Source organism: Callionymus lyra, chromosome 4 (assembly GCF_982586985.1).
Source record: "Callionymus lyra chromosome 4, fCalLyr1.hap1.1, whole genome shotgun sequence".
Taxonomy (NCBI): Eukaryota; Metazoa; Chordata; class Actinopteri; order Syngnathiformes; family Callionymidae; genus Callionymus; species Callionymus lyra.
Window position 1 is genome coordinate 14,045,195 of NC_141821.1, and position 22,691 is coordinate 14,067,885.

Sequence of the window (22,691 nt, forward strand, 5' to 3'; positions counted from 1 at the left end):
AGGCTTATGCAGCAACATCACTCGACTGAAAATACAGGTATTTTAACCTGCTTTATGACTGTTATTATTACACACATGGTGGCGCTAGTGACTTGTTTTTAAGCAAAACGTCTTTCAGACATTTTTTTTGTTCAACTTCCTTTAACCCAAAGACAAAATGGATCAACATGAGATAATCCAGAGAAGTTATATTTATTAAGACTGTTTATTTACACATGCAGCTTTCTTCTATATATTAATTTATTTAACATTCAGGTTATTAACACGAGCACTCAGAACACACGCTACATTCATTCATGCTTCCATATGACGAGTACAAAGGTTGTAGATGAGGCAGAATGTTCACACAAGTTCTCCTTCTAAGACGGCTCCGGCGTGTCAAATGTCTTCGGCGGCTTCAACTTGTAGGAGTTGAAGAAGGAGGTCACTTGGTCGGGCAGCTCGGCCAGGACACTCTGAGTGAGGGTCATGTGATTCCCCTGCGAAGACAATGGCAGGTGTCATGGGCCGGGGTCAAATGTGACACTTCCCTCCTAACGGAGCCCCAGAGGCTGAACAGCTCAGTCAATTGTTTGCTGGAAATCAAACAATGTGGTCACAACATGATCTGGAGCTTGTAATCCATGTGTTTGTTTCTTCTCATCTGGACTATTGTAACAGTTTGTTTTCATGTCTAAACAAGAAGGATCTGTCTCGCCTGCAGTTGATACAAAACTCTGCAGCGAGAATTCTGACCCGCTCTAGTAGAAGAACTGCCATTTCCCTGATCCTTAAAACTCTACTTTCAGGATCAACTTTAAAATTCTGGTTCTTACTTTCAGATCTATTCAGGGTCAGACTCCTCCTTACATCACTGATCTGAGGGGGGGCTCTTAGGTCTGCATCTGTGTCCTTTGTTCATTTATGTGTAATATGAACATCATCTTCATCATATGGAGATTATGTATGTCATGTTATCATTTATGGGCGTTACCACAGATAGGGAAATATATAAAGAGTGAGTTTAGCTCTGGATTTGATAATCAACTGCAAGTTTTCTAAACACCAACTTCAATCATTGGCTAGTGAGACTCTAAAGTGGTGTCAAACTGGTCCAGAAAAAGGGCAAAGACATTGCAGGTTTTGGATCCAACCAGTCAAGCACATATGGTTGAACCAATCAGGCGTCTGAAGACAGTAATCAATTAACTGTCAGTCAGGTGTTGCTTGTTAAGCCGACACCTGATTCCTTCACCCTCTCTGCCCTTTTCCGGACCACTTTGACACCCCTGGATTCTAAGGGATCCCTTAACCTTTAAATCCACATTGAACCACGACTGTTCTTCAGTATTATGAAGTGCAATCAAATTAATTATGAATGACTTCCATAACATCCTCTGGTAGTGAACGAGGGTTTTAAATATTGTTTTTCAATTGTCACCACTTCATAAGTTCAATAAGAAGACGGTACATGAGTCGTACACACGGAACCTGCCGTTCTCGTGGACGTCTTGTCTTGTTCGGCTGCTGACTCATCACTCTGAGACTGGTATCATCTCTGACTTGTTTGTCCTTGGCGGGTCAGAAATGATATCCAAACTAGAAAAGAGTGCATTTACGGACGAAAATGCAGTGTGAATGCTGAGCAGCATTCACACAATTGGTAGTACCAGAAGTGGCAGTAGGTGAATTAGTAGTGGAAGTAGTAGTGGAATTGGTAGAATTGGAAGTAGTAGTAGTGGAATTAGTAGTAGTAGTGGAATTAGTAGTAGAAGTGGTAGTGGAATTAGTAGTAGAAGTAGTAGTGGAATTAGTAGTGGAAGTAGTAGTGGAATTGGTAGAATTGGAAGTAGTAGTAGTGGAATTAGTAGTAGTAGTGGAATTAGTAGTAGAAGTGGTAGTGGAATTAGTAGTAGAAGTAGTAGTGGAATTAGTAGTAGAAGTAGTAGGTTACAGTGGAAGGAGTTGAAAGTTGAGTTGAAGAGAGTTTCCCCATTGAAATGAACGGGGGAAAAAGGGTAGAAAAAGAGGAATAAAAGAGATAAAAGAGAACTTTTCCACAGACTATACACAAACCATATCTAAATGAAGAGAGAAACTAAAGTTTTATGTCACTTCCAGGTTTTGAACCCAGGACCTCAGTCACCAAGAGCGAGGTTCATACCACTAGACCATAGACATTTCTTTTTTGATATACCTTTACAGTATTAAGTAATGGTTCCTGTTTTTTTTATTTTGTCTTTGAGTTCTTCATAGGTTCTAAAAACATTGTTGTCTCAGTGCATCAGTGAATCTGTGATCCATCGCAGGGTCTGGTTGAGGAAGTCTGATCAATCGTGTCATCTTGGTCTTTGATCAACAAGTAAATCTGGACGCTCTTGTTTTCATTCATCAACTGTTTACTTCTGCTCCAGGTTCTTCTAAAAGGAACTTTTTCCTGCTCCATCCACACTGTACTTTATTATTGATCTGTTTTTACTTTCTCCACTGTAGTATTACTTCAACTGTAAAGTGTCTTCAGATAACTTGTTACTGTTATAAGACACTTTAAATTAAATTATAATGGAATACTCTTTGTTCTAGTACTTGTACTACTACGAGTACTCGTGGTAGTATGAGTACCTATAGTACTACAAGTAGTTGTACTAGTACTCGTAGTAGTACTCGTAGTACTAGTAGTACTCGTACTAATGGAAGAGTGAAGGAGTGGAAGAGGGAAGGAGTGGAAGAGTGAAGGAATGGAAGAGTGGAAGAGTGAAGGAATGGAAGAGTGAAGGAGTGGAAGAGTGAAGGAGTGGAAGAGTGAAGGAATGGAAGAGTGGAAGAGTGAAGGAATGGAAGAGTGAAGGAATGGAAGAGTGAAGGAGTGGAAGAGTGAAGGAATGGAAGAGTGGAAGAGTGAAGGAATGGAAGAGTGAAGGAGTGGAAGAGGGAAGGAGTGGAAGAGTGAAGGAATGGAAGAGTGGAAGAGTGAAGGAATGGAAGAGTGGAAGAGTGAAGTAGTAAAGGAATGAAGGAGTGGAAGAGTGGAAGAGTATAAGTATAAGTATAAGTACAAGTATAAGTATAACTATTTGTATAAATATAAGTATAAGTATAACTATAAGTATAAGTATAAGGCAGTAGTAGTGGAATTATTAGTAGAAAGTAGTGATAGAAGTGGAAGGAGTTGAATCTTGAGTTGAAGAGTTTCCCCATTGAAATGAATGGGGAAAAAAGGGTAGAAAAAGAGGAATAAAAGAAAGAGGGGAAGAGATAAAAGAGAGCTAGAACATAGCCTGAATGACGGGATTGAGCTGAATTGATAAAAGTTTGAACGGTTCAAATCGGATGAAATTTGTGAAAGTAGAAGCGGATAGGTTTCTGCTTCCTGTCATTGTGTGAATGCTTCCCAGCATTCACACAATGACAGGAAGCAGAAACGGTATGAAATAGAAGTGAGAATCCACAATGTGGTTTGTAGTTATAGTCGTAGAGTTCCTGCGTTTGTTTGCTTTTGTGGGGTTGCTTCTCTGCACTCGGGTTTCCTCCCAGAGACCAAGAAAGTTGTGTATTTCACTCACGTTGAACATCCTGAAGGGCACGAACTGGACGATGTCTCGGGCGGCAGCGTCGCCCCTCGGCGACCGCAGCAAATGTTCGTCGCTATCCAGGAACTCCATGGCGTCGAAATTATCCCCGCCCACGCCCACGATGATGATGGACATGGGCAGGTGAGACGCCTCCACGATGGCCGTGCGGGTCTCGTCCATGTCGGTGATGGCTCCGTCGGTGAGGATGAGCAGCACGTAGTATTGCTGCCGGGAGAGCAGAGTGAGTGTTTTATTGTGTACTTTTGTACATGTTCAACTCGAGTGTAAGACTTACAGAGGCCATGTTCTGTCGCAAGGCTTGTCTGGCAAAGCAGGAAACATGCCTGATGATCGGCGCAAAGTTTGTCGGGCCCCAGAGCTTCAGTTGAGGCAGACAAGCCTGGTAGGCAGCGACCACACCCTCAATGCCTGAAACACAAATTCATAAAAACCCTGCATGAACGCAAAGGATTCCATTTCCCCCGTTAGTCTCAGACACACTTACCATCACAGAACGGGTCTGAGGGATTAAAGTTGATGGGGAACTCGTGAGAAACCTGTGAGAATGAAGTACATGTATATGCAATTTAAACTAGGATTAGCAAGAGAAAATAACATACTGTTGCTATATGGTAAAACAGTATGGAGTACGTCAAAATTATATTGTACAGTTGTGGACTGTAGTTGAGGACCAGACAGGGATGGGATCATTAGCTAACATCTGCCTGCTTAATCAATAATTGTGCTTCCCCGTGTCAGAAAACTATGTCAGAGTTAAGACAGGTCATGTCATTGTGAATGGTTCCAAAATAGTTGTGTGTCACACCAAAGCAACAGACACGTATAATACTAGACTTTCTTTTTTCACCTGTTTGTTTAAAAAAAAAAAGTTTGTATCCAATACTACTCGCCACGAGCCTCTCAAATGTTTGTGAATAAGGAGGTAAAAAATGAATAAATGAATGAAAGAATCTATAAAAAAAAAAAAAAGAAAAGGAAAAGCAACAACATTCATGGCATGACATCATTATTCTTTTAGTTCCAGACATTAAAGGAAGATTCTAGAAAAATATATTAAAGTCATTGCTGAAAATGTTCTAGCATCAACATAAATACAAGAGAAACGGAACCAAACAAAGGTTAAAACACGAGATATCAAGGGTCAACGCAGCCGACTATCAAGAGATTTTAGAACACTTGGTTCCTTCTGCGGACAAGTTTATGGAGATGCTGACTTCATTTTCCAACAGGATACGGCACCTGCCCACGTTGCCAAAAGTACCAAAACCTGGTTAAAAAACCATCAGATGACGGTGCCTGATTGGCCAGTAAACGTGCCAGACCTGAACACCCATAGAGAATGTATGGATCATTGCCAAGAGAAAGATGAGAGACATGAGACCCAACAATGCAGCAGAGCTGATGGCCTCTGCTATCAAAACATCCTGGTCTCCCATAACACCTGAGCAGCTCCACAGGCTGATAGCATCCACGCCAGGTCGCTTTGGGCAGTTCATGCACAAGGGGCCCAAACCAAGTAATAAGTGCATATGGGAGACTAAAACCTTTCAAAGGGTCAATATTTCGCTGTTTAAAATCCACTTTCTGTTCATTTTTGGTGATATTCTAATTTTATGAGAATTTTAATTTGAGCTTTTTAAGTTATAAGACTAAACTCTAAATCTTATTGCTGGAATAACGAACCTTTGCACAATATTCTAAATGTGTTAGAGTCTCACCTGTATTTACTAAGGTTAAGCCAAAGGTAACATAGAGTGAAAAGTAAATGAAGAATTAACACAGGCATGAAGTAAAAGTTTAAATGAGACAACAGAGCATCAAAATCATAATGCTTCATGAGGATACGATAGAGATGTGAACATATGAATAAGGTTAATCCAAGGGGCTTTTAAAACAAACATTTTCACATTTGATTTCAGGTTCGGTTATTTACTAAAGCAAACAACACTGCATTCAAATGTACACACGGTCTGAGAAATCCAAATTTAAGCAGAAGTATGTTTGTACACCTACATTTAAGTATTGGGATGCATTTTCTAGAACACGTGGAATATTTGTAGAAATGTGTGTCTTCTTTTTCATTCCTCCTTTACAGTTATTTTGTCCCTTAAAATAAAAAGCAAGAGAAACCTAAAAAATATCCTCACTTGTATTTTCTTAATACAGATGATTCACTTTATATATTTTAACTTACAATCCTTCACAAGAGCCACAAAAATTTAAATCATTAACCACTTGCCGAATTAAATTGCTGTTCCTAGTTTAGAGAAACACTATGTTCTCAATTACGATATCTCCCAAGAAACACATTTCCTTCCCTCTCTGGTCAGGCAAATATTTGCTTTGTAATTTGACGTATTTCAATATTCTAATCATAAATAACCCTAAATACTCTTTATCCTAAAATCAAATAGTCGCTTAAAAAAAGACAAACAAAGTATCAATCCTTCTGTTTTTCATAGTCCAAAATATAAAAAGTAAGAATTGGATGATATATATATATATCTATGTATATGGATGACCGGATTTGTCCCTCAGTGTTTGAAGCAGTTTTTTTCTACGATAAAAAAAATCTAAAACAAGATTCTTTCAAAAAGATCAAATCAACAAGATGATAAAGCCAAGCAAATACAGCCTCAATAGTCAAGAAACAAAACCTCTTGTTTCACTTTCTTACCTGCCAGCTTGGTGGCACCTGTGCCCCGAATCCAAAGACAGGAAACTTCTTGGTACTGAAAGAAAAGGCACCACATACATATAATGTCTTGGAATTCAAGTCTTCTGTCCACTTATGCATTTTTAATTCCTTCAAAACCATTTTTAAAGTTATTGTTGACATCAATAATCTCTGTTCCTGATCTTATCTTTTAAACTGCCGTCTTTATTGTTTATAGCAGATTTGGCCACCAGCCCACAAGTTTGACACATGTGCAATCGTTCCTTAGACGTGTGAGATTGTTGTGATAAAAGTGTTTTGACAAATAGGGTTCATTGAGCAGAGCCACGTCATGGCTTCTGTACAAAATGTGTTTGTTTATTCAAGGAGTGGCCTCTGCAGAATTATAAACAAACACCGTATGAAGACAAAAACCAACACAGCCTCATGTCGGCTTCACAGCAATACTGTATAGAATCCAACCTGTCATAGTCTTGAATGACGTGGCCCACCGCCCAGATGGCCGTAAGATACTCATTATAGCCCTCTGGGTTGATGTAGTGGAGGGACTGCGGCAGTCTGGGATCCAAGTTGGAGCCTGTGAAGTCTATTGCAATCTGTGGGGAGAGATGGTGGTGGGGTTGGGGGTGGGGGAAGGTAATTCAATTAAGTCAGTGCTGGCTTGCAGTCAATCTCTCTCACTATAGCATTTTCTTTTTTTTTACAGATGTATCTATTATTCTGCTATTGGTTCAAGTCAGTAAAGTGCTTCTCTGTTTAATCATCATCCCTGATTTCTTGACTAAAAGGTTGTGGAGAATATGTACCGTAAGATAAAAGTGTGGATGATGAACAGATTCAAGACCCTGAAGACTAAACACAGTGTGAACTTGATCATTGAGTTGCTCGAGTGGATCGGTCTGGGGTGTCAGGTGGTAGAGTGGTTGGCTTGTTGCCTGAGAAGTTGCGGGTTTAATCCCAGCCCCCTGATGAGATTGTGGTGTTGCGTTCCAGAGAAAGACATCCCGATTGCTCTTGATCGTTGAGCTGGCAGACTAGTCCGTGTGAATGTGTAGCTGAGCCCTCGGGCACTGAAGATGGGATGAATCACTGTTCAAGTAAGAGTCATTTATCATTCTGTAGCTCTTGTGCAGAGACGCAGGTCGGCCTTAAGATCAATTAAACTCTGAAGTCATGTGTAGACTACATCTTGAACACCAATAGATGAGTTCATCTAATTGAAGACAGACTTACGGAGAAGTTCATTTGACATCCACCCATGATGTAATCCAGGAAGGTGAACTCCTTCTCAATCTGAAATGGAAAAATAATTATTCAATGGGAATTTATATTTTATCGAAGAAAAGATCTGTTTATATTCATGATCTATGATGTAAAGACATGTATGTAAAGCATGTTTGTTTGCAAAATAAAGGTTGAATAGACATTTTATTTATATTCTTACAAAAACAGTTTTCTAAGATGACTTTATATACGCTGCCTTCTGAATCCCAGATACTTTTAAGAAGGTACATAACATTTAGTCATTTTGGAGAGTTGTGAAATCGGTGTTTTCATTGAAGTACTGAGAGACTTTTTGAAGTAACCAGGAAGATAAAACGAGAAACCAAACCAACAAGAGCCTTTATCTTAAATTTTTAACAAATACACAAGTGGCATTTGGCAACAGCTCAACAGGGATCCACAAATGCAGTTACGCTGTAACAATTTTCCTTGTTTCTGCCTTAAACATTTACCCAAGGTTACGAAGCAATTATCAAACAATGAAACAATAAAAAGAAGCCATAAATGTAAAGGATTAATCATTTGAAAGACCACGATAACCAAGATCTAATCACCACTCAGTTAATGCCTTTCAAATTATACCATACATTTCATGAAGAGGTCAAATTAAAACCTTTGATCGTGATGCTTTTAAAGGTTTTGTACCTGGCAGCGCTTAACACAAATAATCCCAGAGTTTTTATAGCCTTTCTTGTTGACCTTCTTGGGATTGATGCACTGAAACTCAACCTGAAAAAAAAGAGTCCGGCGAAAACCAAAGAGAAATTAAGAATAGGACAAAAACGTGAGACACAAATTGATGTTTTAACTGATCTCACCGGGGAGCTGTGGGTCGCAGTCTGCAGCTCAGCCACCATGGTTTGAAAACTCCCGATGTGTTTGTGAGAGCCATTTTCGTGATAATCAAAACAGTCAACCTGAAGATGAACTGTATTACTTACAACAAAAGTGACATCCAAGTTAGGTACAAAAGAAATTAAATATTTAAGTTAAAACATAAAAAATAGTAAATATTAAAGAACAGGTTAGAAATAAGAAAATGATGCACACCTTTAGCTAATGTCATCACAATCGTTCATGGCGTGTCAAAAAGCCGTCCGGCTGTTTAGTTTGGCAGCATTGTGAGATGGAGGGAAGATGCCTTTAAATGATGAGTCATCGTTAGTAACATGTTAATCTGTTAATTTTTGCAGCAAAACAAACAGAACACTGATGATTAATGTTTTTAACATCATGCTGGAGCGGCTGTTGACATAAACAAGCTTATTTTTACGCACTCTGTGATGGCTTTACAATGTCAACAGTGTGGGGGTCAAACTCAATCACACACGGGGTCAAAATCTCATGAACAGTCCAAGTCACATGCCAAACAAAATCTACATTCAACAGGATGTAGACTTTGATATTTCCCATCATTATCATGGATTCTTCTACCCCACTCTACTCTCCTCTTTTCTCTCACTGTATCCTCCTGTACTTGAGATAACTTTGTTTTGATAAGACACTTGAAATAAAATTGAATTTAATTGAATTATCTTGATTCTCTCTTTAACAAAACAGTTCCTTTCCTTCAAAATCATTTTTCCTTTTTTTTTGCTTACATCAATAATCTCTGTCCCTGATCTTATCCTGAATGCCGACATCATTAATGCTCACATGCAGGCCACACAAAATGACTTGGCGGGCCGGAATTGGCCCCCGAGACACAAGTTTGAATCATGTTCTTTTCATGTGTCGTCAATATATCCATCCCCAAGATATTATAGTTTTTTAAAAGGTTAATATCCCAAACTGTGGATTTATTTTAGGCATTAATCATACACGATATTGCTCAGATTACATCATAAGAATATTGAGGTTTTCTTTTTTACAACTGACATATTATATAATAATAACATATCGTTGACAGAGAGCAACTCAGTCATTTTTTCATAAGCAAAACAAGCAGATTTAACTAGCGGCTGCAATGACCTGAGAAAACTTAACAAATGTACAACTTCATATAAAATTACTATATTTACATATACATATATATATTTTACTACAGCCTCACTTGTTATCAGTTTCTCACTTGTTCTCAGTTCAAAGAAAACAGGTTAGGATCAACAGATAAATGTTTAAAGTTTCAGGTCGTATCACATCACATTGAAACCCCTATTCAAACATAAAAGAAAGTGAACAGGCTGTACATTGGGAGGGAAGAACTGAACTGACCTTGATAGCCTTCTCCACATCTCCTCCGCAGAGAGAACGAAGTGGGACGCGGAAGGGTCTCCATGTGGGGTTTAGGTTCTTCTTGATCACCTGCAGACGGCATGATGATTTCATGATCGACCTTCAAATGTTGTCACAAACATCACCTCTGTCCTGTGAGCCAGCTGCCATCCTGCATCGCTTTGCTTGTAGATTTCCAGAAACGGGTCAGTCCACCACAAATACTAGACACAAGCATCAGAAATGATTAGAGGAGAGGGTTGATGTTCGTTTGTTCGGTTATAAAGATGGTCCGATACCATTTTTTCCAGGCGACGGGCAGACATCTCAAAGTTCGCCACTCTGGTGTCGGTGATTTCTTCGGCACATATCTACAAAAGGGTTGTTTTAGAGGTTCTATGACATCACCGTTTAGGTCAACTGTCATTACTTACGGTGATCGTTCCATGACCTGCCGGTCTCCCATTTTTTAAGACCAATGAACGAGTCATCCTCTTACTCGAGACCACCTGGGCACAAACATCTGAGAGTTATTCTTTTATTCTTTTATTCCTTTTAAACTAAGATGGAAACAAAGAATATATAGAAATAATGAAAAAATAACAATAAGTAAATTCATGTGATGAAAGAATCCTAATGTATGGGATTGTAAAAGTGTTTTTTTGAGGGGAGAACAAACCAAGGGAGAAGGATGTAATGCTGCATAAGTAACAGTGATATATAAATGGGACTGATATCATTACATTGAATCAAACTCACCTGACCGAGTGTACATTCCAGCTCACCCAGGAAATCGTCATCACCAAGATCATGCGTGTCATTATCAATGTCGTAGACGCAGAACCTGAGTCTCTGCACCATTTCGAAAAAGTAGTCCAAGACAAACTTCTTGGAGAACTTTGGATTTAAGCAGTTTAGGATCATCTCTGTTCGGCCAAACTGATTTCGAAACAAAACCACAGATGTGAGTCACAGTTGCACATGACACTTGGAAAAAGTGAGCCGGAAGACACTGACCTCGTACCATTGAGAGCCAGTGGAGTTGATGTAGAGCGCGCACAGTGGATCCGACTTGGACAGGATGTCCATGTCCAGGAGATTCTGGCAAGAGATCGTCAGTTCCACCTTCGTGGCCAGGTGAGTCGGTGCCATCCTGGGTGGAGCACTCAAGGCCATTGCAGCTTCTAGGAAACGTTTTGTTTTGTTTTGTCAGTGATCATCGGGCTTTTGAAAATAAAGAAAAATAAAAATCATGCTTATTCTCTCCAACCAAACGTATTTGTCAGCCAGGGTTGGCTTTATTGAAACATATTTAGTTCATGTTTAACATAAATGGAAATATTTCTGCTTGATTAGTATTTATTTAAGGGTTATTACAAATAACATATGTACCTAAATAAGTAAAACGTGTATGATCAAGTAGGGGTGGGAAATACATATGGATATACCAGTATATTGGGATTTCTTTTTTCTTTTTTTTCATATTATTTTTATGGTTCAAACTTCAAAATGATTTGATTAAAATAAAACAATTAGATTGTATTACTTACAATTAACATGCAAATATTTATGTCTTCATTTTTGTGTTGCAATTAAACTACCGGACGCTGGAAGCATTCATTACATCCATCCCTGCTACAGGAACAATGAAATCCTGCAAGATCCCTGAGTTGACTCAGGACAGGAGGATACAGTCAACTCCGGAAGCTTTAAAATCTGACGTTAGATTTCACGTGTATCTACTATGAGACATTCATAGAAAGCCATAAGGGAAACAGGAATCATGTTTGTATAGTCTAAAGAAATCCTACGCAGTGAGACGGAATGCAAATAGACAATTATTTAATGACTGTATCTCTTATCCCCCTCTGGTTCAATATCCAAATAGGGAAAACTATCCTGCCTAGACCATCATACCAGCATTTTCCTAAGGAATTAGTGAGTCTGTCCTGTGCTCTCCTCTCACCCAAAAATCAGTTTAGTGACTGGAAATGCATCTTTAAATAAAATGTATTGTCATTATTATTTACAGATGCACAGCTCCTTTGTAATGAACATGAACATCAAGTTAATGTACAACGCAAAGACAAAATGAAGTCAAAGCTCAATCTGGGGTTGAAATGTTATGCATAGCATGATGGAAAAAAAGACAAAAGGAAAACAAAACTAACATAAATAAATGCAATTTGTGTAAAATATATTTCGTAGAATTTTAATACCACTTCTAAACTACATAAACTCCAATTGCTGTACCTTAAATTAACCAAATACACTCAAATTATACCCGTTTTAAACAGATTGCCTAAAAATTCATTAATAATTATTCACTTAACAGTTATCAAGATAGCTTTGATAGGGATAATACAAATTCAAACCCGGACTGGATAAACGTGTTTATGCAAAAAATCATTCTGATCAAAACGAGTGCAATAAATAAAAGTACCCAACTTGTTTTTCTGCTTCGATCTAAGTAAGTTGAAAGAACTTTGCACTAGTATCAAAACATTCTCCTCTAGAGCAGAGGCCTATCGCACAAAAGTAGGATTGAGAATCCAGGATACGTAAGTAAACTGGGTTCGATGAATCCAAAACAAGAGCGTCTAGGATTAATTTTTTGCACAAAGGCCAAGCCAAGATGAGCAGACACAGATTCATCAGGTGAAACCAATCCTGGTTGGTGGTAAATGCAACACACAGCTTCCTCAACTAGACCCCGCGATCGATCACAGATTCACTGATGCACTATGGCAAGAATCAGAATCAGAATCCCTTTACTATCCCGCGAGGGGAAATTCTTTTTAACAAACAGCAAGAGCAATATACCAGAAGAAAAATAAAAACACCCAGAAATAAAATATTAAAAAGAAAAGAAAGAATCTAAATAGAATAGAAAATAAATCTGCACTATATTATATACACATATTTACAAAAATAGCAAGAAAGGTGCAGTTGGATAATTATCTGGCTGTGTTGTTATTGTGGAGGCAACCAGGGCAACAAGACATCCTTTTAGAAGCCTATGAAGAACTCAAAGACAAAATAATAAAAAAAACAGGAAACATTGCTTAGTATAATTCTGAGTCAAACCATGTTCATATTTGGCCTGCATGAGAAAGAAGAGCGCCCCCTACAGTGACAATGCTGCCGTCTTCCCGGATGATGACAGTGGTCGGCTGATCAGAGACCAGTACGTTTTGAATTATTTTCGTTAATATGCTTGAGAATTTAAGTTAAATATGCACTGGTAATGAATTTGTGTTATTTTCCATTGATTTGATTAAGTTGTTGGTACTCATTTTATACAGCCTACATGGAGGCTCCTGCATCCTTATCCGTTAATATCTTATGCCACTGTGGGACTTCAGTTTTGAAAAGCAAGGAGAATTGTATTTGTATAGCCCTTTTTTACAAACAGTTTGTCACAAATCTGTTTGCTTTTTTTTTGCTTTGGTTCATCCTCATTCAATTAAGGAACATCACGTTACTTTTCATGTATCTATATGGTTTGTGTATAGTCTGTGGAAAAGTGTAAATGACTAAATAATCTCAGATAATCAGTTATCTAAAATGATGAAAACTAATGATTACACATATTTTAATAATGAGGGTCTAGTTAAGACCTGGGCCCTTTGACTGTATTTATCAGCCCTCGTAATGTCAAAGTATGATCATGTATAAATGGTTCTAATGCATTAAAAAGTGTATTTTGTATTTATTATTCATTTACATTTTCTCTACTTTTTGTGTGTAATGTTTTGAGTATACGTATATTAATCCCTAAAAATATTTTTTTAAAGTTAGTTGAAGAAATGTTTTGAAAAAAACTCGTACATACAAGACTAAAATTGCATCTTATTTAGCTTAATAAAAGTCACGGCTTAATGACGAATGCAAATCCTTTTTTTAAGGGATTTTCTCGCCTTTTTTTTTTGCTTGACGGCCCCTAACAACATTCATAGAATTTATTGTGGCCCTTGAAGAATTATAATAGTTGAATGTTTGTGAGTGTGAAGTGTAATAAATATTGATTGATCTGTGGGGACTTCCAAGTTCTTTTTTTTTTATTGTCAAATATGCATGTATTAAGTGTCCATCAGAGGTGACGAGGTGGAGATAGTTCACAACTATAAGTACCTCGGTGTGTGTCTGGACAGTAAACTGGTCCTGCAACACAGACCATGTATATAAGAAAGTTTAGAGTAGACTGTACTTTCTGAGGAGGCTCCGATCATTTAACATCTGCAAGAAGCTCCTCTGCAGTCTGTCTACCAGTCTGTGGTGGCCAGTGTCCTGTTCTATGCTGTGGTATGTTGGGGTGGGAATGTGTCCAAGAGGAGTGTCAACAGGTTGGACAGGTTGATCAGAAAGGCTGGTTCTGTGGTTGAAGCTGGACTCACTGGTGACAGTTGCTGAGAGGAGATCACTGAACAAACTACTGTCCATCATGGATGATGACAGTCATCCTCTGAACACTGTCATCAGTGAACAGAGAAACAGAATGAGTGCACGAATGCTCCTCCCATGATGCAACACTAATAGACTCAAGGACTCATTCATTCCTCGGGCTATTAGATTGTGCAATTCTGAGTTTGGGGGCAGGAGTGGAGTGAAAGTATCTTGATATTCTATTCTATGTTAATCTTTGCATCCTTTTCTGTTATTTGTCCTTGAGCTATCTTCTTTATCTTTAGACTTAGATTGCGTCATCTTGTTTTTTTTGTTTTTTTATCTTTGTTCTTGTTCTTATTTTTATTTTTATGAATAATCGTCTGTATTGCTGTGTCTAATTGGAAAACTATTTCCCAAAGGAGACCTCCTGAGGGATCAATAAAGTTCTACCTTACCTTACCTCACCTATAAATGATTCTGACTGAGATGAAGGATGAGATCATATAGATCCTGGAACTAAGCCTGGTCTTGAGCAGGGTAGCGCCACAAAATAAATCGCTATGATAACTGATGTCATAACATATCCCACGTTCCTCTATCCCGCTTTGTGCAACGGGATCATAGATAAGTTGAGCCAGGATAACCAAGATAGCCCGATATAATAATAATAATAATAATATTATTAATAATAATAATCCCGTATCCTACTTCTGTGCAATAGGCCTCAGGTCAAGACCTTAACGGGTTATTACAAGAAAGAAAAAAAATGGTGTACCACGTTAATAACTAAACAAACTAAATTAACTTACCTTGGGTCTGGTTCCCTTCGGGGCTAAACTGTGGCGCTTATCTGACAACAGCAGCTGATCGGGCCGGTGGGCGGTCTCATACTGATGACGTCATTGTTTTCATTTTATTTTATTTATTTATTTTATTTGGAGTCCTTGTGAAACACTAGAGGTATTTTACACCTGAAAACCGATCAAATTTCCTATCAAATAAATGCATGTAAAATTAGAAGAAAAAAAAGTTCAACTCAACTTTTTTAACATTAAACTCGTTAAGTGTTAAAGTCAGAAACACTTTTCCACTACAAGTTAATACATAAGTCAGTTAAAGCTAAGTTTTGGTTTGTTTTAAAATAAAATAATAATGTATTTAGAAACCGCTTGCGTCATTTAAACGACGGAACTAAAGGGGCTTCACGTGTTTCTTACCGGCTCTATGACTAGGGTGCATCACCATAAACATCTCCAGAAATGAACGGCAGGATGTATAAATTGGTAAAATACTTAATTAAAAATTAAGTTCAGAAAAATCCAATAGAGAATCGATAGATTTTATTGTGGAAAATGGCTCCTATTTATATCATGATTAATGCTGTTTTTTTCTAAATTTGGAGAACAGTATGGGCTGACTATTTGTAGTTAATGGAGCTATATGGAAGAGAGGAGGAAATGTATAATATATTGTTACAAAGGTACTGGAGGAAATAGGTAATTTAGAAAAATAGTCATTTGAATGGGGGTTACAATTCTCAGTTAAAAAGGAAAACAAGATGATTGGCAGTAGCCTAAAACTGAAATTATATAGTCAAAAGATGGAAAGAGTGAAACAATATTATATACATGTTTAGGATTATGGAAGAGAAATGGTTGGTAAATATCCAGAGATTAACCAATAAATGTAAGAAACTTTAAGACATCAAGACGTGTATTTTATGGGAATGATTGGGGATCAGACATAAGTGCTCATACAAATATATAATTTTACATTCAGAAATTCTACAAGAATTTCTAGAAATAGTTATAGTGAATATATTTAAATATACACATATATATATATATATATATATATATATATATATATATATATATATATATATATATATATATTAAAAATTCAAAAATGTCCAAAGGTACAAAATTAAAGATTACATAAGATATATTGATGAACTGTCGGTAAACACAGGAGAAATTATGGTTAATGGGCAATCGGATAGTAAGTAAGTAATTTATATTTGTAGAGAGCTAAAAAATAAATCCTAATAAAATCTGAAAAAAAAAAGTAAGATGTGTCAAGCCTAGGAATAGTATTTCTCTGGATACCTGCGCATGTAGGGTTAAGGGGAAGTGAATCAGTCAATGAAAAGTACCGTCAACACCATTGTTCTACATAGTAGAGAAGAAATAAAAACAAAAGGAAAATCGTATAAAATGTTAAGGAGATTATAGGACATGAAGATGACTATAAAAAATACTAAAACGTATTGGACAAATAAGAAACACAAAAATAATCTGTAGACAAGAAACAGTTACAGTACATTGAAGTGAATGGAGAAGAAAACAAAATAATGTGTATTAACCGAATGTCACAAATGAGGAGAAAAAACATTAATCATTAATTTAAGGTAGATGAAGATACATTTGGTTAATATATATATATAGTTTATAGAGTCTACTGACTCTTTCAAGAAACATCTTAAGACATTGTTATTTGTTCAGGCTTTTCCCTGATCTTCTGGAACTCTTATGTGTCTTGGCCTTTTCCAGTATATATTTTAAGTTTATTGTCTTTGATTGTTAAAGAGCTTTGTGACTATGGCGTGAAAAGGCGCTTTACAAATAACCTTTACTTACACACTTATTACATAGTCTTTATGTATTAGTATCCACACTCCATACCAGTAGGAGGCGCTAATGCACCTTTACGTTGATTGCCAACCGCATTTAAAACAACAACAAGAAGAACCTCTCTTCTAAATTTAAAAACGTCCAATGGGCGGTTTATAGTTGTAAATATTTGTTTTCTGGCGCTCATAAAGCCAAAAACCAGGGGCAATATCAACCTTTCGACGCAATGGCGGGACTGTTTCTGACGAGAAGTATCAGCCGCGCTTCGCTGCCTCTCGCCGGACCTGTCAGAGTTAAAGGGGCCACTAGATGCTACTGGACCTCCGTGAGCAGAACCAGAAGTGCTCACAAAGTAAGTGTCATTCATTTCCTGCGTTCCTTCTCGAGAGTGTTTGTCAGATTTGAAGAATGTTTTCAACATTGACTCGATGTTTGAGAAGCTTAACTCAAGCAGACCAAAGGGAACCCTGCTATGAACTGTCACCTACATCTGTCATTGTGCTGTCAAACTACATTTGTCATTGTGCTGTCAAACTTGTGACAGCATTTTATCGTGAATATAAATACATAGATTCATTAAATGTACTTCAAACAATACACTAACATGATCATTGTTTGTTTACTTGCTCACTTCCTTACCTGTGTGCAGGTAAGTCAAGGAACAATCTTGAAAACAGAGTGTGAGAGTAAATACAAAGATAGATAGATATATAAACGTTATTGAGTATAAGGTTTGCAACAACTAGATTAACGTTTATCTGAGAAAAATAATAATAACAGTCATGTAAATAATTGAACTTGAGAGAGCATTCTTTGCACATTTTGTGTTTTAACTGTAGTGTTTGAGACCAATTTTCAAATTGTATTCTTAATATTCTTATTCATGCGTTTGACACTTTCATTAATTTTAGTGATTTTTTATTTTTAAGTACAATGAATGAATAGAACAATGTTAACCTGGGAGAAAAAGGTTAATGTTAACCTGGGAGAAAAATAAACAACCAAATAAAGAGTCGTAGTGTAAATAAAAACTGTGTAATGACAATACAATTTTCCTGGACTACCAAATAAGCAGGGGGTAATGGTTTTTCTGAAAAGTTGAATATCATATCAAGGATTCTATGCTTTCAATACTAATATTAGACCTGGATGGAATAAACTATTTGCGTCAAATGTTTTATATTAAAACATGTGTAATCTGGGAATGGTTTGTCATGTCACTTGACATGGCTAAAGTAAGACATATAATATTAATTAAGGGAAATTAAGTTACGATTGAAACCCATTTTTGTTTAAAAGAAAAATGTAAACAAGGTTGCCTAGAAATGATATATTCAAATAAAGTAAATACAATTTTAGTTAGAATAGATAAAGCAAAATGTACTGTCAACAACTCATGTGCACAACATCTTGTTATGCAAACATTGTTTTTATTTAATTTAAATAATTAAATAATTACTGCTGAATAACTTCGTTATTCTGCCCAGTGGGTGTGTAAACAATTGGGTTTTAATCTGATATAACTGACTTTTCCAATTCAATTATGGAAACATTTTACCTTCATTTGTGTTTCCATGCAACTGGTATTTTGACTTCTTGGAAGGTGTCAATCCTCATGGTTAATTCACTCATTTTCTTTGCCATGTGACAACATTTTTTATTCATAAAAAGTAAAGATAAATATTTGAGGGGAAGGATAATATCCAGCAAAACTGGTGCTTTTTAAACAAGACGCTCAGGGCTCCCACTAACCGGCAAAAGGTTACTAAAGTGCATCTGAGACTCTCCGCCCCTTTTACTATCTCTTTGTCTCTCACGAAACTTCTGTGAGACATTTATCTCTATTTTAAAAATGCACGTATTAAATTATATTCATTTCTCTTTTTTTCACTTGTTTAAACATATTAATGTTTTGGATTTTTTTATGTCGACTCGTAAAATACAATTATCTTCTGATCATTATGTATTGAAACATGTTTTAATCAAAATGTACAATTTAAAATGTACTTGAATATTATAATGTATATGTTGACTTAGTTATTGTACTGCTTGTTCCTTTTATTGTCAATCTCTCTACATTATATCCGTCTTTGTTTCTTGTGTTGCTTTTCCACAAGTGTATTTATTATTTATCAGAAAGATTTTTTCTTTTCTTGTTTCACAATCATACATCTTTTGTGTTTCAGAGCAGACGAGCGACGCTGCTGCTGGGAATTCCTATTGGCTCCTGCTTTGCTTTTGGAGCTTATCAACAAATTCAAAGTTCAACCGTGCTACATGCTTTGGAAAAAGGTAAATACAGAACTGTGTTTTTTGTGTATTTATAAAGTAAAAAATATTTTCTATTTAAAAAAAATCTTCCAACCGTGCAGAAGAAGGAGTTTTGGAACAAGCGGAATACCTCTACGGCTGTGCTGAGACAGAGAAACTCTACCAGCTGCTTTCGCTTCACAAAGACAGGTAACAGTTAAGAATACTCTTGAGTATTACTTCATCGTTTAGATAGAGGAATAAGAGAAAACAAGTGCGTGACCACTAGATGGCGACAGAGTCTGACATCAACGGATGCAGGGGGGTCAGGATCCCCCTCTCTTCACTGCACCTACAGCTGTCGGTTTCCATACTTTTCGTTCTTACCTGATATCTCCGTGTCATCCGTGTTTCTCCAGCGACAATGTGGAGATCGTGTGGATGCTGGCCCGCACGTGCCGGGACCTCGCCCTGCTCCCAGACACGGAGGCGAAGCGCAGGAAAGAGCTGGTGTACGAGTCTCTAGAGCACGCGAAGAGGGCCCTGAAGATGGACGACAAGTGTTACGCTGCACACAAAGTAAGTCACGCAGACAAATGTCAAGCCTTGAATTTACAGGATTTTTTTGTTTGTGAAAGACTCATTGATCCTAGAAAAAAAACCTACACTTGCAGAGTTTGAGCTCAGCTCTATTTTTTCGCCCTCACAGTGGTACGGGGTGTGTCTGAGTGACGTGGGAGAATATGAAGGAGTCAAAGTGCAAGTCGGAAACGCCTACATCATCAAAGAGCATCTCGAGGTGGGAAGGATCTAATATCAAGTCTGTTGGAACCCATTGAACTCGTCTCTTCCTTCACAGGTAGCCGTTCAGCTAAACCCTAAAGACGCTACTTCGCTATACATTCTGGGCCACTGGTGAGTTCCACTCGTCCTCCTTCAGTCGGCACCGCTCGATTCATCACATCTGCCGCGGCTGGAACACCTTAAATGAGAACAATGTGATCGTGGGTTCACAAGTATCAGAGCCGGCTCTTCTTCAGATGTTCCTCAGCGGTGGTGGTGGTTTGATGTGGGCCGTGCCATTGGTGTTCTGTGGTCCCGAGCAGAAGACGTTTGACAAGCTGGCAGTGATGATAGTGCGGCGTGTTCTCCATGCTCTAACGATGTTTCAATGAAAACCACATGTGACAAAAAGACCCCCCCCCCCACGACCCCCCCGACCCCCTTATTTTGTGTTCCCCATCAAATTTGACTGGGCTGCACTTAGATGAACTTAGAAAAGATGTGTCAACTGAATTATTTCAACACATTTTAACTGGGAACTGTAGAGGAGACAAGTTGTTCTGAATGGAATGGATGTGCCGATGACGCTTCATCAAACAGTGATTTATTGGTGTGTTATTAGAAAAGCTTTTCACAGCAAACGGATACAGAGCGGTGCCATCTAGTGGGCTGTAATGAAAGTGCATCATGACGCTCCATCGGCCCATCATTGCTCAAACGTATCAAATGAACATGTGGTCTAAAAAAACAAGCAGAGACCAAATGTGTGTTTGTTCTGTGTCTGCGTTGGTGTTTATATGTGTGTTTCTGTGGCTTGTTAGGGGTTTGTTTGTGTTTCTGTGTTGTGTTGGAGTGGCTTTTGGTTCCTGTGTTAGGGAGTGTGTTATTCTGTTTTTGGATGGTTATTTCATGGTGTGTGTTTGTTTCATGTTTGAATGCATGAGTGAATAAAAGATTCTGTGTTGGAGGTGGTGTGTTTGTGTGTGTTAGAATGATATTTGGTTTTGTTGTGGTGTGTTATTGTTCCATGTTGGGGTTGTGTGCACAAGTGTGCAATTGATTTTATTTCTATTCTGTGGTGTGAGTGTGTGAGAATAATATTCTGTGTTGAGGTGGTTCAAAAGAGTGTGATGGTTATGTGTTGGGGTGGTGAGTTGTTGTGTTGTGTGTGTGTGTATACACAAGAGTGTGATGGTTATGTGTTGGGGTGGTGAGTTTTTGTGTTGTGTGTGTGTGTATGCACAAGAGTGTGATGGTTATGTGTTGGGGTTGTGTGTTTTTTGTGTTGTGTGTGTGTATGCACAAGAGTGTGATGGTTATGTGTTGGGGTGGTGTGTTTTTGTGTTGTGTGTGTGTATGCACAAGAGTGTGATGGTTATGTGTTGGGGTGGTGAGTTGTTGTGTTGTGTGTTTGTATGCACAAGAGTGTGATGGTTATGTGTTGGGGTGGTGTGTTTTTTGTGTGTATGTGTGTGCACGAGAATGTGATAGTAATGTGTTGGTATCGTGTGTTTTTGTTTCTCTGAGTGTGTGTGTGTGCACAAGAGTGTGATAGTAATGTGTTGGTATTGTGTGTTTTTGTTTCTCTGAGTGTGTTTGTGTGCACAAGAGTGTGATAGTCATGTGTTGTATCGTGTGTTTTTGTTTCTGTGTATGTGTGTGTGCACAAGAGTGTGATAGTAATGTGTTGTATCGTGTGTTTTTGTTTCTGTGTATGTGTGTGTGCACAAGAGTGTGATAGTCATGTGTTGTTGTGTTTTTGTTGGTTTATTTATGAGAGTTTATTGTTTTTAATAAGTGACACAAACAGGACCTGAAGGTTTCAGCTGCAACATTCTTTCGTGTTAGATTGAACCTCACTCGTCTCAATCCAACAGGTGTTTTGCCTTCGCCGAGCTGCCGTGGTATCAACGCAAAGTGGCCAGCGTCATTTTCGCCACTCCCCCAGAGTCGACCTACGAAGAGGTACTCGTTCTTGCTTCTGTTCTTGTACTTGCTTCTAGTTAGAAGTTCATTCACCTCTGCATACTGCAAGTCCTACATCACGTCCTTCTCTCTCTCTCTCTTCCAGGCTTTAGATTTCTTCCTGCGAGCTGAAGAAGGTGAGTCACGAGACTGAAGACTGGGTCAGGGTGACACCTGACGAGTCATTTTTAAACAACAAACCTTTTTTTCCTCTGCTTTGTCAAAGTTGAGCCCAACTTCTACAGCAAAAACCTGCTGATGCTGGGGAAGACGTACCTGGGTCTGAAGGACCGGGAGAAGGCGCTGCACTGGCTGACCCGAGCTAAAGAATTCTCCCCGAACTCCCACGAGGACAAGATGGTACCTGAACACAAGCCTGTGTGTTTGTGCTGCTGGACAGAGTGTGACTTCTGTTCTTCTGCAGGTGCACAAAGAAGCAGTTGATCTGCTGAAGAACTTAAGATGAGATCCATCCTGGAAGACGTGGGACCTCATACCAGACTCAAGCAAACGCACACTGAATAAACCTCAACAAACATTTGCCGTCTGACACTCTCTTCACTCTCGCTGCCTCACGAGGGGTTCCGATCCTCACCATGGATCCTGACATCAAAGTCCTCCCCGAAGGCCCTGTGGAGGATCTAAGCCAGATTAAACAATGGTCTTTACGATTAGACGTCCAGCCGGGGAGCAAGCGATAGAATTGAAGAGCCCTAAAACCGAAACAACCCCGCATAAATGGACCATTAACGACAAACAAGTTACAGCTGTCTTGCATTCACCAGTTTTCTCCAACTGGTCTCAATCTCCCGCAGCCGAGCTTCACACAGATCTGTGGATTCATGAGGATCTCGCCGTTCCATCGTGAAAAATCCTGTCACCGGGCCTACGAGGAACTCGAGTCTCGCCAATCTTTGTTTTAAT

General features: G+C 38.3%; 2 protein-coding genes across 3 annotated transcripts; one reads left to right on the forward strand and one right to left on the reverse strand.

Annotated features, from left to right (window-relative positions):
- Nucleotides 1–173: 173 nt before the first annotated feature.
- LOC148081792 (copine-3-like) lies at nt 174–15,008 on the reverse strand. 2 transcript variants are annotated; one of them, XM_087788830.1, is made up of 16 exons: nt 14,946–15,008; nt 10,765–10,931; nt 10,507–10,686; nt 10,182–10,256; nt 10,047–10,118; nt 9,894–9,971; nt 9,748–9,837; nt 8,352–8,450; nt 8,179–8,262; nt 7,483–7,542; nt 6,712–6,845; nt 6,250–6,304; nt 4,057–4,108; nt 3,847–3,980; nt 3,543–3,776; nt 174–479 (listed from the first exon to the last, which is right to left on the reverse strand). In XM_087788830.1, the coding sequence occupies exons 2-16, from the start codon at nt 10,921–10,923 to the stop codon at nt 360–362; spliced, it is 1,626 nt and encodes a 541-aa protein (XP_087644956.1). In that variant the 5' UTR covers nt 10,924–10,931; nt 14,946–15,008; the 3' UTR covers nt 174–359. The 2 variants fall into 2 exon arrangements, with proteins under 2 accessions (XP_087644956.1, XP_087644957.1); XM_087788831.1 differs by lacking the exon at nt 14,946–15,008 and having other exon boundaries at nt 10,765–10,983.
- A 1,845-nt stretch (nt 15,009–16,853) lies between these two features.
- Nucleotides 16,854–22,307, forward strand: rmdn1 (regulator of microtubule dynamics 1). The gene is made up of 10 exons (XM_087788842.1): nt 16,854–17,121; nt 18,956–19,061; nt 19,142–19,229; nt 19,439–19,598; nt 19,729–19,818; nt 19,879–19,934; nt 21,680–21,767; nt 21,874–21,904; nt 21,994–22,127; nt 22,192–22,307. The coding sequence occupies exons 1-10, from the start codon at nt 16,996–16,998 to the stop codon at nt 22,231–22,233; spliced, it is 921 nt and encodes a 306-aa protein (XP_087644968.1). The 5' UTR covers nt 16,854–16,995; the 3' UTR covers nt 22,234–22,307.
- The last annotated feature ends 384 nt before the right edge of the window (nt 22,308–22,691 follow it).